Below are 14,260 nucleotides of genomic sequence, written 5' to 3' on the forward strand. Positions count from 1 at the left end.
CAACCCCTGGCAAAAATTATGGAATCACCGGGCTCGGAGGATGTTCATTCAGTTGTTTAATGTTGTTGAAAAAAAGCAGATCACAGACATGGCACAAAACTAAAGTAATTTCAAATGGCAACTTTAGGGCTTTAAGAAACACTAAAAGAAATCACGAAAAAAAATGTGGTACTCAGTAAGGGTAATTTTTTTTCAGACCAAGCAGAGGGAAAAAAGTATGGAATCATTCAATTCTGAGGAAAAAATTATGGAATCATGAAAAACAAACACACAAAAGAACACTCCAATACATCACTAGTATTTTGTTGCACCACCTCTGGCTTTAATAACAGCTTGCTGTCTCTGAGGCATGGACTTAATGAGTGACAAACAATACTCTTCATCAATCTGGCTGCAACTTTCTCTGATTGCTGTTGCCAGATCAGCTTTGCAGGTTGGAGCCTTGTCATGGACCATTTTCTTAAACTTCCACCAAATATTTTCAATTGGATTGAGATCCGGACTATTTGCAGGCCATGTCATTGACCTTATGTGTCTTTCAAGGAATGTTTTCACAGTTTTTGCTCTATGGCAGGATGCATTATCATCTTGAAAAATGATGTCATCATCCCCAAACATCCTTTCAATTGATGGGATAAGAAAACTGTCCAAAATATCAATGTAAACTTGGGCATTTTTTGAAGATGTAATGACAGCCATCTCCCCATTGCCTTTCCCTGATATGCAGCCCCATATCATCAATGACTGTGGAAATTTGCATGTTCTCTTCATGCAGTCATCTTTATAAATCTCATTGGAACGGCACCAAAGAAAGGTTCCAGCATCATCACCTTGCCCAATGCAGATTTGCGATTCATCACTGAATATGACTTTCATCCAGTCATCCACAGTCCACGATTGCTTTTCCTTAGCCCATTGTAACCTTGTTTTTTTTCTGTTTAGGTGTTAATGATGGCTTATGTTTAGCTTTTCTGTATGTAAATCCCATTTCCTTTAGGTGGTTTCTTACAGTTCGGTCACAGACATTGACTCCAGTTTCCTCCCATTCGTTCCTCTTTTATTTTGTTGTGCATTTCCTATTTTGGAGACATATTGCTTTAAGTTTCCGGTTTTGACTCTTTGATATCTTTCTTGGTCTACCAGTATGTTTGCCTTTAACAACCTTCCCTTGTTGTTTGTATTTGGTCCAGATTTTAGACACAGCTGACTGTGAACAACCAACATCTTTTGCAACATTGCGTGATGATTTACTTTCTTTTAAGAGTTTGATAATTCTCTCCTTTGTTTCAAGTGACATCTCTTGTGTTTGAGCCATGATTCATGTCAGTCCACTTGGTGCAACAGCTCTCCAAGCTGTGACCACTCATTTTTAGATGCAGACTAACGAGCAGATCTAATTTGATGCAGGTGTTAGTTTTGGAAATGAAAATTTACAGGGTGATTCCATAATTTTTTCCTCAGAATTGAGTGATTCCAAAAAATTTTCCCTCTGCTTGGTCTGAAAAAAAATTACCCTTACGGAGTACCACATTTTCAATCTTGATTTCTTTTAGTGTTTTTTAAAGCCCTAAAGTTGCCATTTGAAATGTCTTTAGTTTTGTGCCATGTCTGTGATCTGCTTTTTTTCAGCAACATTAAACAACTGAATGAACATCCTCCGAGCCCGGTGATTCCATAATTTTTGCCAGTGGTTGTATTGCTGCAGGAGGGACTGGTGAACTTCACAAAATAGATGGCATCATGAGAAAAGAAGATTATGTGGCAATACTGAAGCAACATCTCAAGACACCAGCCAGGAAGTTAAAGCTTGGGCGGAAAAGGGTCTTCCAAATGGACAATGACCCAAAGCATACTGCCAAAATGGTAACAAAGTTTGCTTAAGGATAACAAAGTCAATGTTTTGGAGTGGCCATCACAAAGCCCTGATCTCAGCCCTATTGAAAATTTATGGGCAAAGCTGGAAAGGCAGGTGTGAACAAGGCGACCTACAAACCTAGATCAGTTACACCAGTTTTGTCAGGAGGAATGGGCCCAAATTCCGACCAACTATTGTGAGAAGCTTGTGGAAGGATATTCCAAACGTTTCACCCAAGTCATTCAATTTAAGGGCAATGGTACCAAATACTAATGAAATGTATGTAAACTTTTGACTTTGCAGTAAGTAATTAAAATGCCTTAAAAATTCTCTCATTATTCTGGCATTTGGCAAATGATAAAAATTATTGTAATCCTAATTGACCTAAAATGGGAAAGGTTTATTCTGATTTCATGTCAGATATTGAGAAAAACATGCAGATGTGTCTTTTTATATAGTGAATGTAAACTTCTGGTTTCAACTGTAGACGTAGCCCATAGTGTGTGAATGATTAGTTCCTATGAACATTTTAATTTTTCAGTTAAATTGGAATTATAACTTGAGATTACATTTGATTTCTTTTTTTATTTCCTCTTTATTTCAAGGCAACCACTTAATGCAGTGCGTGTGCCAGTTCTGCCTTCGTTGTCAAGGGCAAAGTATAATGGCAATGAAGATCATGCTTTTGGGAATAAGGTTGGACAAGGTTTTTTTCTTGGTTTTTTTTTATAGACTTATAAACTTTAGAGAACCTGGTATCAGGATTTTATACCCCAAACTAATGGTATGTATATAAAGGCGCTTTGTTGCAGAGTAAATCCTTACCTTTCTTGTACAGATCTGTTTTCCTGTTTTAGAAAAATACATAGTTGAAATTGTATGCTCATGAGTTGTAAGTACAGCTGGGGTGGGCCTTATAGCTCTCCTGCCGCTCACCCATTGCCCACCCGCCCCTGCCCTGACTGACTGGTCACAAACATGAGTCCCACGTCAGTCCGGGACAGGAGGCAGGTGGGGAACAGGGAGAGACATTAGAGCTGTGAGTGCAGAGCCCACCCCCGCAGCATTTACAACTCATTAGCATTCAATTTCAACTATAGATTTGTCTAATACAGCAAAACGGATTCATACAAGAAAAGCAAGGATTTACTCAGCATTCACACCTACCCAACATGCTGATTTTTCGTTTTTGAACTTCCATTTTTTTTCTCCCTTTCTTCTAATTGCCATAACTGTATTTTTCTGTCAACATAACCATTAGGGCTTTTTTTTCGGGGCAAGTTGTACTTTTGAATCACACCATCCATTTTATTATCTAATACACTGGAAAGCAGGAAAGAAATTACAAGTGCGTCGAAAAAGTGTAATCCCGCAATTGTTGTTATTTTTTTTTATTATTAATTAGTGTTCACTATACGGTAAAAATGACCACAAAATATGTTTTTCCAAGTCAGTATGATTATGGTGATACCAAAAATACATAGATTTTTTTTTTTATTATAAAGTGGTGACCTTTTTTTTTTTTTTTTTTTTAGTTATTTTGTAAAATAAATTGTCGCCATTCTCCTAGAGCCATAATGTTTTCAATTTTTGAGTGTTGGGGTTGTGTGAGGGCTTGTCTTTTGGCACCCTGAGGCGTCCTTTATATTGATACCATTTGGCATTAGATAGTGTTTTGATCTCTTATTGCATTTTTATGCGCTGTTACGGCGACCTAAAAACTGATATTCTGGCATTTTAATCCTCTTTTTCCTTACACCATTGACGGAAGAGGTTAATTTAATTTTATAGTTTGATCGATCAGACTTTTACAAACATTGAGATACCACATATATGTATTTTAGACAAAAAAAAAACCTCAGGGAAACTGCCAGTACGTAATGTGTCAGTTAGGGGTTGAAGCATCTTTATACACATGATATAAAATCCTGATGACCGTTTTTCTTTAATGACACAAGAGCCATACATGCCCGTAGGGAGACACGGTAGCCGATAGACTGATTACTCAGTGCTGCCCCATACCATACTTAAAGCCTTAGGCTATGTGCGCACGTTCAGGATTTGAATGCAGAAAATTCCGTAAGGTTTCTGCATCTCTTGGCAGGAAAAACGTTGCAGAAAAAACTTGCGTTTTGCCACGTTTATGATGCGGTTTTTGACGAGTTTTTGTACATCAATGAATGCTTTTTGGAGCTAAATAAAGATATTTGAAAAAAGAAATGTGAGACATCGCTTTAAGCCTTGGATTACTTTCAGACCTGGGGTGAGTATATTGGTTAATTTAAATGAATTAAGAATGTGTCTGTTGTATTTCAAATAAAGTGTTTTACGCCGTGTGTGTGTGTGTTTATTTAACTCTTTAATTTACTTAGGTTTAGTAATGGAAGGGTCTGATTGGCACCTTTTCATCACTAAACAAAGTGATGCTGTAAGTGAGGTCCCGGAGCTCTTCAGCTGATTAACTCTGGTGAACTCAGTCCCAGCAGCACATGCCGGGAGAGATTGCGCTCCCGTCAGTGTACCGCCGGACGATTGGGTCGCCGTGGGACATCGGGAGGACAGGTGAGAATAAAAGTTGTTTTTTATTTTAATATAGATTTTTTTTTTCTTTTTTTTTCTAAACACAGCGCACAGACGCTGGCTGAGAAGACTACTTCTCCCCTCAGCTTGTTTTTTTGCACCCTGAGGCGTCCTTTATATTGATACCATTTGGCATTAGATAGTGTTTTGATCTCTTATTGCATTTTTATGCGCTGTGGTATGATCAGACCATGTTCTGTACAAGGTCAGACACAGCCATTACACAGTACACAGCAGGGGAACATGTATAAGATTATCTCAGCACAGGAACATTTTATTTAAACACATCCAATTGTGGAATTTATTATTATTATTCCAAAATCTATTAATTAAAATCAACTTTTGTTCGTGGGAAAACCCTTTAAAGTAACAAAGGTTTCCATGGCGTCCCTAGAAATACTGATTTGAAATATGCATCATACTTGAAGGGAATCTGTCACCAGACAGATAATCTTAGAGCAGCAAAATGTAGGGGCAGGGTTCCTGATTCCAGCACTGTGTCTCTTATTGGGCTTCTTATTATTTATTTATTATTATAGCGCTTTACATGTGAAAAAGGATATACATTATAGAAACAAGTACAATATTCTTAGACCATAGAAGTCGCTGACTGGTACAGACAGGAGGAGAGAGAACCCTGCCCGCGAGGGCTCACAATCTTAGTGTAGTGTTGATAAAATCAGAGAGGACTAGTAAACCTACTGCCATGCACTTCAACCCCACACCCACCACTGATTGGCAGCTTTCTGTGTACACTGTATATGGGGAGAATGCTGCCAATCAGTGGTGGGGGTGGGGTCGTACAGAGCTCAGCATTCAGAGAACTGCTAGATCTGCAGCAAAGAAAAGTTATTTTAACAAAACTGATACCTGATACACCGATTGCAGTGATGTATTTGCTCTTACATCATGCTGCATTCATATTAGGTGGCAAAAACCTGGTGACAGATATCCATTAGACGTTACTGGGTGACTAAAAAACTTTAAATGTTTCCATGGGCAGGAGCAGAGCATCTTACCCATAGGATTTTTCTTTTCTTCCTTAAATTGATTTGCCCTTCTCTCTAGAAGTAATGTTGTTTACTGCTCATGCCATCTCGATCCCTGTCTAGTTGGTTGCCTGTCTCCTCTTGCACAAGCCTGCCGTTTAATCGGAGAAATCCGACATGCCTAATCTTTGTTTCCCCCAGTGGCAGATGTAAAGGGCAATTTTACGCTTTCTCTGGTTTCAGATGAGAATCTGTGTGCAATACTCTGTTCCCAGCTAACCGGCTCTGACCTGAAATAAAATGGGGATGGCTTTACATCACAGATTATATATTAGCTGAAATAGTTGGAAAATCTTCCATTTTCTCTACTTGTAATGGCGTTGAATTATCCATTGTCTGTTTCTTAGTCTTCCTCCAGTGTTAGCCCCAGTAGTCTACAGCTGTCAACAGAAAACAGTCTGGAGATGAAGACTCCTTCTTCAGTGATCATCAGGCGAGCGGATGCAAGCACCCATGGCCGAAGACATGAGGGCAAGTTTTTTTTTTTTCTTTCTGTTCTTTTTTCCTATATATAGTAATATTGTTACAGGTTTTTGTTTGATTTTTGTTTCTTGGCTATTTGAAGGTTCTGTAGAAACTAGCTGGTATTGTCACTGCTTTCTCAGATCCTATGTAGTTCTCTAGCTGAGCCGCAATGCCCAGAGATCTCGTCTAGTTGTTGTTTAGCCTGGAAACATCACACACCACATTCATTTCACAGCTCCTGTCTGTCAAAAATGTGGGTCCAGGTGCTGAGCCCTCCCTTTTACTAGAATGTGGAATATGCTAAGTAATGTGCCTTTTTGGGCTTCATTGATCAGCATACGAACATGGATGCAAAGAGGCATGAAGCTCTATCTCTGTGGCTGCATGCATGTCGGGAGTTTCCTTATGCTGGGCAGAGAAGTGCACAAGAGGCCATTTTTCATAATATAAAATATACTGCTAACGTTATGTATGTTTGTCTTTTTCCCCTTTATATTTTTAGATATAAATATGGACGATACAGACTCTACTACAGCTCCGTATAACCCTCAAGAAATGAATCAACAGTCTGAACTTTCTCCTACAGTTCCTAGCCTTGTTAACCTCAAGCAGACTCAGCCCCCAAAACCCACAAATGTGGAGACAGAATGGAAATGGAAAGTTCCTGAGGTGCCCAGTGATCTTTTCCAAGGAGAGGTGCTTATCCTTTTAACCTTTTTCTTCGCTTTCTAATTAGGATGCTTTGATGTAAATAGATATGTGCAATTTGTGGGTTTTTCTTCTATAGCAGGTTTTTATGTAGGACCTTTTTTAAAGTGCAGAGAGTAATTGTAGAGCTTTGCACCAAGCCTTCTAGTAGACTGACAGGCAAAAGTGACATTGTAGGACTGGTAGGTGACGATATATACTATTTACTCTATTTATTTCTATTCATTCATAAATCTGATGCTGTAAATGGGTTGTCCACTACTCTGACTACCCCTTCTCAATTGCAATTTTTGCCATGTGAAATAAAAAATAGTCTATACTCTCCTCCAGTGCGGTCGCTGTTCCAGCGATGTCTGTACCTGGCCTCCCGGGGCTCGTGGGGCATTGTCGTGCCCATATGTAACATGAGCCCTGCAGCCAGTCAGTGGCTGCTTCACTTTTGCTTCCTTCGAACAAAACTGACACCTGGAATAAGTTAGAGCTGCTACTCTGACTTTCTCCGAATGTCAGTTACTTCAGATGAAGTGAGAGCGAAGCGGCTGCTGGGCTCACGTGGCATAATAGTGTCACACAAACCCCAGGATAACCAACCTCGCTGAATTGGCAGCAAAGGGGAGTAGCAGGCTGTCTCTATTTTACACAGGGAAATATAGTAATTGAGAAGGGGTTGTCAGGTTTGTGGACAACCCCTTTAATATAGGAGGATTCCTGTGTACACATGGTATTAAATGTGTCTTAATATTTTTCAGACTATTAGAGTTTAAAAGGGTTGTCGCATCACAGCAAGTTAGCTAGACTATTTTCAGAGCTGACACCGCTGACTGGCGCTTGTGACAGTCGGGAGAGAGGATCGGGAGACCTCCGTTCATTTGATGCATGGGACCCACGTCTATTGGATTTGTTATAATCTATCATGTTTGTGATGAAACAGCCTCTTCAATGAATCTTTATCATATTTACTGTCTTTATAGGGTTAATACTCTTGATGCATAGCCTTTGGAAATGACTATGTTGCATAAAGTGAACAATGGTTTTAACTTATTACATGGAAATTGACGGGTGGTCATCTCTTTTGAAGACCCGCAATTTAGTAGGACAAGCACAGATTGCATCTGAGTGCCATGTCCGCAGGAGGGTGTTTATTCTCAGTACAGGGCAGTAAATGCTGTGATCCCTGTTACCCACATAATAGTATAGAGATCTGGTGATGCTGTGCTTTTACCACACATTATGAGGAAAGAGGGGAGCTAGTATATGTTACAGTCATAAGAAAAACTCTGAGCACTATCTTTGAATTCTATAGTTTTACGTATCTGGACATAACAAAAAAAAAATCTGGTCATTAGGTGGTCTTATTCTTGGGTAATAACATGCTCAGATGAACAGCAACACATGACAAATTATTTAATTAAGAAAAACTTGGCCAAAATGCAGAAGCCATGTGTGAAAAAATTAACATACACCCTCATGAATCAATTGCTTTTAGGCTGTGTGCCACAGGTTAAAAAATGTTCTGTTTTCTAGTGGAAACCGCTTTAGAAAACACTCCATTGGGAGCATTTGGAGGAGTTTTTCCATTTCTTGAAGCCGATCTTCAAGTGTCTTTGGACAGTTTTTTCTTTCTTGAAGCGGTTATTGCAGCCTTTTGGTTGGACAGTGCCTAGTATGGAGCCTTTCCCATCAGTAGATGCTTCAAAGAAGTGACTTACACTTTTTCTCCCATCAGGCATTTTTCAAAACCTGAAGCAGAAGACAAACACTCAAAACGCTGAGCTTATGAAGAGCAAGTTGGTTTTACAGTAGAAACAAATGGGAAGAGTCTTTCAAGTGTTTTTGAGTGGTTCTAAGAGTATGCGCATGCAGAGTTTTTTGAGGAGTATTATTTAAGATTGAAAAATCACTTTGAACAGCCAAAACTTGAAGTAATCGTTTTCTGTATGACTTTGTTTTCTTTTTCGTTCAGGAAGAATTTTGGCTCACTTTTCCTTAAGCAATATTGCTTAAAGTGCACCTGTCAGCAGGATTGTGCTCAGTAAACTACATACATTGTCAGTTGGGCGACATTACATTGATTAAAATGATACCTTGGTTGATGAAATCTGTCCACTGGTTGTTGTGTAATCTTTACTTTCAGTTTGGAGATGATATGCCCGTGCTTCGGGGCGGCCTGTGGGGGGCGCTCTATCTGGTGCTCTGCTTACATATTCATCTGTATCCTCTTATGCCAGCTCACTGTGCCTTCACTGACCTGCCTCCTATTTTACCTAGCCCCGCACTACTAAATGCATTATGTAATATAGGAGGAAGATCAGTGAAGGCACAGTGAGCTGTCATAAGAGCATACAGATGATTATGTAAGCAGAGCACCAGTTAGAGCGCCCCCCACTGGCCGCCCCGAAGCACAAGCATATCATTATCTCCAAACTGAAAGTAAAGATTACACAAGAACCACAGGACGGATTTAATCCACCAAGGTATCATTTTAATCAGTGTAATGTCGCCCACCTGACACTGACTATAGTTTACTGAGCACAATCCTGCTGACAGGTGCGCTTTAAAGGGTTAAGGGTTCAAGTTATAAAATTGCTTTAGTTAGTTAGCATGAAAATAAGAACGTTTTCAAATGGCTTGATTTTTTTTCTTTCTGCTGCCATTCTCCTGCAATGAGAGCTTTTATCTATCATAGCATACAGCTACTTTCCATGGAGCTTGACCAGTAGTGCTTGCCAGAGTCTAACCAAGAGTGTACAGTAGTTTAATTTTAGAAGAGATGTTAACTCATTTTTCTGAGCATTGCACGGTCTGACCTTGGGGTTACTTTGCTGGTATGTCCACTCTTAGGAAGATTGTAAATTGTCTTGTATGTTGTCCTCTTAAACATAATTTTTCTCACTGTAGAATGATGGACATCCAAATTATTTGAAAATGACCCTATGACCTTTTACAGATTTATGGGCAGTAACTATTGTTTCTCTAAGGTTATTGCTGACGTCTTTCCTCCTTGGCACTGTGTTAGTGCTTGAAATCTACAGACCAGCAAACTGCCAAATCTTCTTCTGCTTTTATAGAGATGGTCACGGGACCGGACATCTACTTACCCGCTTAATTTCTATGCAAGCACTAAGGATATACTTTATTTTTCACGCCACTCATTGGGGGACCCATAGGTAAAATCTACTGCCACCAAGAGGCTGACACGAAGAATACACCTTTTATAGCAAAAAAAGAAATCCTCAGCAGGTCCAGCTACTCATTTTTTAGCTTTGTGTCCTACAAAGACAAAAATAGCTTGGCGCACTCTGCAACCAGGTACACAGAGCCGACTGGCTGACTCCCAGAGAGTGGTGCGTTAAATGGAGAGTAAAATGGATCCAGGACTTCACGGACCACACGACCAAGCCTTTTTGAAACATTAAAGTATGTCCCTCATTTCAGTCCTGCCTTGCGCTCATCCTTTCTTCTGACCTCTCCTTGCAGTGTCTTCCTCTCATGGTTCCTGTGCCCCCCTCTACCTCTATCAGGCACCCGATAAAAAATGGAAGTTTGGTATTCCTCGTAACTGTATACAATTTCACACCTTCTGATTCAGATATGTCTCTTTAGTCTAAAGAAACCATCCTAATCTGTGCTGCAGCAGGGAAAGCGGGAAGGGGGAGTGCATCTGAAAGATGAGACACCTGTGAATCAGAAAAAAGGTGTGCGTTATCAGACATATCCCAAGTGGAAGAGCGGTTTGGGCATAAAGCAATACGTAGGACTTGTAGGTGGCAGAGGCTGGCCAAGCCCCCTGATTGTGGACTGGATGGAAGAAGATGCAATCAGGGAGCTGGCTTGCACTAGGAGCCGGCCACTGCCCTCTGATCTGTGACGTAAAGTCCCCAAAGGGGGTGGAAGCCCCAACAAGCAAAACCAGCATCAATGTATAGCAGATACTATGATGAGCTGCTCAGTGGATGTCGGCTGTATAGTTTATCAAGGTATTAACAAATAAATGCTTTATCTGCCCAGAGCTCCCTTTTAAGACCTATTTTGGTGAATAAGTAGTGACATTGTGTAATTTGTTATGTGTTCTTCATCTGAGGTTGTGTTGACCTTCTTCTTTTATGAGACATAAAACTATATAAGTCAAAGAGGGTGTACTTAGTTTTTCTGATAACTGTTGATGTTTTACACTGTACTGTGGATGTCTGCTTTTGGCTATTCCATGTCTTGTGGTCTGTACCCTGCCATACAGGGTTGTATTAAAGCATTTTAAAGGGAACCTGTCAGTAGGATCAATCCTCATAAGCAGTCTGTATCGGATGTCGGTGATAGGAAGTTTAATTAAATGATACCGTGGGTACGGAAAGTATTCAGACCCCTTTAAATTTTTCACTCTGTTTCATTGCAGCCATTTGGTAAATTCTAAAAAGTTCATTTTTTTCTCATTAAAGTACACTCTGCACCCCATCTTGACTGAAAAAAAAAGATATGTAGAATTTTTTGCAAATTTATTAAAAAAGAAAAACTGAAATATCACATGGTCATAAGTATTCAGACCCTTTGCTCAGTATTGAGTAGAAGCACCCTTTTGAGCTAGTACAGCCATGAGTCTTCTTGGGAATGATGCAGCAAGTGTTTCACACCTGGATTTGGGATCCTCTGCCATTCTTCCTTGCAGATCCTCTCCAGTTCCGTCAGATTGATGGTTAATGTTGGTTTACAGCCATTTTCAGGTCTCTCCAGAGATGCTCAATTGGGTTTAGGTCAGGGCTCTGGCTGGGCCAGTCAAGATTGGTCACAGACTTGTTCTGAAGCCACTCCTTTGTTATTTTAGCTGTGTGCTTAGGGTTATTGGAAGGTGAACCTTCGGCCAAGTCTGAGGTCCAGAGCACTCTGGAAGAGGTTTTCATCCAGGATATCTCTGCTTGGCGGGATTCATGTTTCCTTCAATTGCAACCAGTCGTCCTGTCCCTGCAGCTGAAAAATACCCCCATAGCATGATGCTGCCACCACCTTGTTTCACTGTTGGGATTGTATTGGGCAGGTGATGAGCAGTGCCTGGTTTTCTCCACACATACCGCTTAGAATTATCACCAAAAAGTTCTATCTTTGTCTCATCAGATCAGAGAATCTTATTTCTCAAAGTCTGGGAGTCCTTCATGTGTTTTTGAGCAAACTCTGTGCGGGCTTTCATATGTCTTGCACTGAGGAGAGGCTTCCGTCGGGCTCCTCTGACATAAAGGCCCGACTGGTGGAGGGCTGCAGTGATAGTTGACTTTGTGGAACTTTCTCCCATCTCCCTACTGCATCTCTGGAGCTCAGCCACAGTGATCTTGGGGTTCTTCTTTACCTCTCTTACCAAGGCTCTTCTCCCACGATTGCACAGTTTGGCTGGACGGCCAGGTCTAGGAAGACTTATCGTGGTCCCAAACTTCTTCCATTTAAGGATTATGGAGGCCACTGTGCTCTTAGAAACCTTGAGTAATGCAGAAATTCTTTTGTAACCTTGGCCAGATCTGTGCCTTACCTCAATTCTGTCTCTGAGCTCCTTGGGCAGTTCCTTTGAGCTCATGATTCTCATTTGGTCTGACATGCACTGTGAGCTGTCAGGTCTTATATAGACAGGTGTGTGCCTTTCCAAATCAAGTCCTATCAGTTTAATTAAACACAGCTGGACTCCAATGAAGAAGTAGAACCATCTCAAGGAGGATCACAAAGAAATGGACAGCATGTGACTTAAATATGAGTGTCTGAGCAAAGGGTCTGAATACTTATGACCATGTGATATTTCAGTTGTTTTCTTTTGTAATAAAAAAAAATTTCTACATTTGTTCTTTTTCAGTCAAGATGGGGTGCAGATTGAACATTAATGAGAAAAAATGAACTTTTTAGAATTTACCAAATGGCTGCAATGAAACAAAGAGTTAAAAATTTAAAGGGATCTGAATACTTTCCGTACCCACTGTACATTGGTATCTGTGATCCAATGTCTCCCTCCAGGGAATAAGGAGGTGTCACCAATGTGAAATGTGATGACTGACCAGATCTACATGTGTCACAATGGTAACATTTCCTTTAATTTAAAAAAAGTTCTGGAGGCAGATTCTCAGGTAGATCAGTGTCCGACCCATAGCCCTGAACAGCTCATTTACAAGAAAAACATGGATATTTCTGGAATAAGACCTCAGATCGCAGATATTAAGGTTTCCCTTCATTCAGCTTCTTATGACCTACAAGCCATATAGACGACTTAGGAGGGTTTACCCTACTGACAGGTTTACTCTTTAAAAGGGAATCTATTTGTGGTTCTCATATGTCAGTAAGGTAATTGATCACATAAATATCTGTCACCTTTTAGGGAAAAAGAATGAGTATCGAGCCAAGTGCTTATCCTTTGTCCAAACGAGCATCTCCACCTGGGCCATTTCTAAAGAATGATCCTGCATTAGTATGTGGCACTCCTGCCAAACCACAGGAAGATTACATGAACTGGTAAATGTGTCCATATTATAATTTATTTTTAGAGCATCATTGATTCCATTGTGCTATACATGAGAAGGGATTATGTACAGGATGCAAATATAAAACATGGGGATTAAAGTAATAATGGCAGACTGGTACAGAGAGGAGAGGGCCCTGCCCTTGTGGACTTAGTCTACAGGATGATGGGAAAGGAGACAGTAGATTAGGGGTTGTGGCAGCTCTAGTGGTGGTGAGGTGGCAGTGGGGGTCAGTGCAGGCTGTAAGCTTTCTTGAAGAAATGGGTTTTCAAGTTCTGTCTGAAAGTTCTGATTGTGGCAGATAATCAGATGTGTTGAGGTACATAATTTCATAGGATGGGAGACACTCGGGAGAAGTCTTGGAGGCAATTAGTTGACGAACGTACAAGTGTATGGAGGAGATGCAGCGGTCTTGGGAGAACCTGAGGTTACAACTGGGAAGGAAGGTATTGGGAAATTAGTTCGGAAATATATGGGGGCGACAGATTGACGGCTTTGTAGATCAGTGAGCGTAGTTTTAAATGGATACATTGGGGAGTTGGGAGCCAATGAAGGGATTTGCGGAGCGGTAGCTTGTAGATTAGTTGGGCAGCAGAGTTAAAGGGACTCGGTCAGCAAAGAATGACTGTTCAAACCAAGTCCTGCCACTCGGTGCTTCATGGCGATGCCAATCATTTAAATACACCTCACATCTTTGAGTCCCTTAAAGGGACGATTAAATCCAGTAAAAAGTGTGGGGGAAAAAGTTTTTTAAAATATATGGAAAAAAGGTACTCCACAAGTTCAAACCCCCCACCCCCGTTTTGCCTTATTTGAAAATAAAACCATTAAAAAATGCACATTTGTTATTGCTGCGTTTAGAAATGTCTGATCTATCAAAATATAAATAAAATTAATCCAATCGGTAAACGGCGTAACAAAAAAAAAAATAAAAACGTCAGATTTCTGGGTTTACAATAATGCAATAAAATGTAATAAGAGGCAATCAAGCATCATAAATAAAAACATCACGGGTCTCTAAAAATGGCGACACAAGTGAATTATTTTTTTTATTTTTATTTTTTTTTACGAATTTTACACCACTTTACAATTTTACAAATTTCTGAATTTTTTTTCACCAC

General features: G+C 40.1%; 1 protein-coding gene across 3 annotated transcripts in view; it reads left to right on the top strand.

Moving 5' to 3' along the window:
- Positions 1-14,260, top strand: part of TTK (TTK protein kinase) — a 58,790-nt gene that overhangs the window by 18,720 nt on the left and 25,810 nt on the right. For all 3 annotated transcript variants that reach the window (XM_073675612.1, XM_073675611.1, XM_073675613.1), the window contains 4 exons: positions 2,461-2,551; positions 5,832-5,955; positions 6,452-6,645; positions 12,998-13,131. In XM_073675612.1, the coding sequence (XP_073531713.1) occupies positions 2,461-2,551; positions 5,832-5,955; positions 6,452-6,645; positions 12,998-13,131 (543 nt within the window). The remainder of the gene's footprint in view (positions 1-2,460; positions 2,552-5,831; positions 5,956-6,451; positions 6,646-12,997; positions 13,132-14,260) is intronic.

The sequence above is a fragment of the Phyllobates terribilis genome, unplaced genomic scaffold, assembly GCF_046119375.1.
Source record: "Phyllobates terribilis strain yellow unplaced genomic scaffold, ASM4611937v1 Scaffold_3__8_contigs__length_932513732, whole genome shotgun sequence".
Classification (NCBI taxonomy): domain Eukaryota; kingdom Metazoa; phylum Chordata; class Amphibia; order Anura; family Dendrobatidae; genus Phyllobates; species Phyllobates terribilis.